The 2,305-nt window shown below is 50.8% G+C and overlaps 1 protein-coding gene across 1 annotated transcript; it reads left to right on the top strand.

The window, feature by feature from the left end:
• Window positions 1–806: 806 nt before the first annotated feature.
• On the top strand, window positions 807–1,727 carry LOC126069094 (melanoma-associated antigen B4-like). Its single transcript, XM_049872055.1, has one exon. It carries the CDS (start codon window positions 807–809, stop codon window positions 1,725–1,727), a length of 921 nt encoding a protein of 306 aa, XP_049728012.1.
• Window positions 1,728–2,305: the final 578 nt, after the last annotated feature.

Genomic DNA, 2,305 nt, shown 5'->3' with positions numbered 1-2,305 from the left:
TGTAGGGTCGGTATGAGTCGGAATCGACTCGATGATATCGGGTACCAAAGGGATGTTCTGCAGAGACAGGGTACATGGTCTCTATTAGGAGTCAAGGTGAGGATACTGAGTTCTGATGAGGTGACTCCTCCCAGAAGAAAGGGGGAAACACAGAGCCCCAGAACTGCGTTCAGACCTGGAGGACCTGGGTGTGGTTACTTAGCGAGTTGCACTAACTTCCAGAGTGTTTCGGGGAGATGAGGGACCTGGTAAAAGGGGGCAGCCATGGTGAGGACCCGGGTGGAAGACTGAGGCCTCCAAGGAACCCAAAACAGAACAGGCCCCAGTGTGCTGTCATCACTGAGACACCCTGCCAGGAGTGGTGGCTGAGCTGATCCTTCAGTTTTTGCGTGTGGGTCCCAGAGGGAGTTGAGGTTTTAAGGTCAGAGTAGTAGAGGGGAGGTGTTCTGGCCCTGCCAGCAGTTAATAGGATGGCCCTACGAGTGAAATTAGAAGAATCCCCAGTAACCCAGTACAGAGTCCCTAGTGTCTGCCCCTGCTGTCACCCCAGTAAGCTCCAAGCAGGGCTGGCAATCTACAACCTAATCCTTCCTCTAATTTCCTCTACAGCATCCTGACCAGGACAGTCAGAGCCTTGTGCGGTTCTATAGCAGTGTCCTCAAGAATCCTGCAGAGGCATCGGTTGTGAAAGCCAAGGAGGCATCTCTCTGCTACAGGGCACATCTCCTCTCAGCCTTCCTCCTCCTGTGGGCTCGCATCACCTGCCCTCCTTACACTCCTGCCTGCTGTCCTTGAGCAGAGTCATCATGCCTCGTGGTCATAAGAGTAAGCTCCGCGCCCGCGAGAAACGTCGCCAGGCCCAAGGTGACACCCACAGTGTCAAGGGTGCTCAGGCCACTGCAGCAGAGGAGGAAAGGTCCCCCTCCTCTTCCTCTCCTCCTTTTGGGGGGCCTCCCCAGAGCTCGCCTGCTGCTCGCACTCCCCAGGGGTCTCAGAAAGCCCCAGCCACCACCACTGCTGCTGCAGGTGTTTCGGGCCGAAGAGCTCCTAGAGGGGCCGAGGTCCAAGGTGAGGGAGGTCCAAGTTCCTCTTCGGCCCAAGCCCCGAATGAGAGGTCACAAAGGGACCCTCTAACTAGGAGGGTGATCATGTTATCACAGTTTCTGCTGTCAAAGTATAAAATGCAAGAGCGCATTACGAAGGGAAAAATGATGAAGATCATCAACAAAAGGTACAAGGAGCACTTCCCTGAGATCCTGAGGAGAACCTCTGAGTACATAGAGCTGGCCTTTGGCCTTGACGTGAAGGAAGCTGACTCCAAAGGTCAATCCTATGCCCTTGTCAGCAAGCTGGAGATCACCGAGGAAGAGAATCTGAGTGGCGGCAGAGGGTTTCCCAAGACCGGGCTTCTGATGCCTCTCCTGGCCATGATCTCCATGAATGGCAACCGGGCCACCGAGGAAAAGATGTGGGAATTCCTGAATATGGTTGGGATGTACGATGGGAAGACGCACTTCATCTTTGGGGAGCCCCGGAAGCTCATCACCAAAGATTTGGTGCAGGCAAAGTACCTGGAGTACCGGCAGGTGCCCAACAGTGATCCGCCACGCTACGAATTCCTGTGGGGTCCCAGAGCCCAAGCTGAAGCCAGCAAGACAAAAGTCCTGGAGTTTCTGGCCAAGGTCAAAGATACCAACTCCAGTGCCTTCCAAGCCCTGTATCAATAAACTTGGAGAGATGAGGGAGACAGCCGCAAGCAGAGAATGGGCCAGGGCTAGTGTCAGGGCAAGTCCAGCCAGTGCTCCCATCCCTAGTGAAGTCTGATGCAGAGTCTTCACTTTGTTGTTGAAAATGGCTGTTAACCTTCTAAGTAGCAGAGGCAACATGGGGCTGGAGGGAGCACATGTATGTCTTCTTTTATTCCCGTTACACTTGAGTGACCTGAAAATTTAGCTCATTTTTTGTACTTTTCAAATGTTGTTCTTTTAGGTTTTAGGATTCAGAATCTAAATTCACCCTCATGCGTTTATTGTTGTATTCCAGATTTGGGGGTAAGAGTTTTGTATTATGTAAAACAAATTGAAAATCCTTGAATCTTTTCTTATAAATCCAGAACTAGTTAACATGGTATCGGAATTGGGATGTTCTTGGAAATATTAAAGACATCCAAAAGAATTAGTTGGGATGACAAGGTAGAGGTGGAAAACCATAAAAGTTGGTCAATTCTTGGTTTCCCTTATCCCATTTGGTAAAAGTAGAACATTCATGTGCTTGGATTTGTTTAGCTTCTTTAAGAATGAGGGGG

The sequence above is a fragment of the Elephas maximus genome, chromosome X, assembly GCF_024166365.1.
Source record: "Elephas maximus indicus isolate mEleMax1 chromosome X, mEleMax1 primary haplotype, whole genome shotgun sequence".
Taxonomy (NCBI): domain Eukaryota; kingdom Metazoa; phylum Chordata; class Mammalia; order Proboscidea; family Elephantidae; genus Elephas; species Elephas maximus.
Note: the sequence above shows the minus strand (reverse complement) of the source record. Positions and strands in the feature narration are given on the sequence as shown.

What these genes read in the sequence shown, in the direction of transcription:
- LOC126069094 (XM_049872055.1), top strand. Translation starts at nt 807, where the DNA reads ATGCCTCGTGGTCATAAGAGTAAGCTCCGCGCCCGCGAGAAACGTCGC.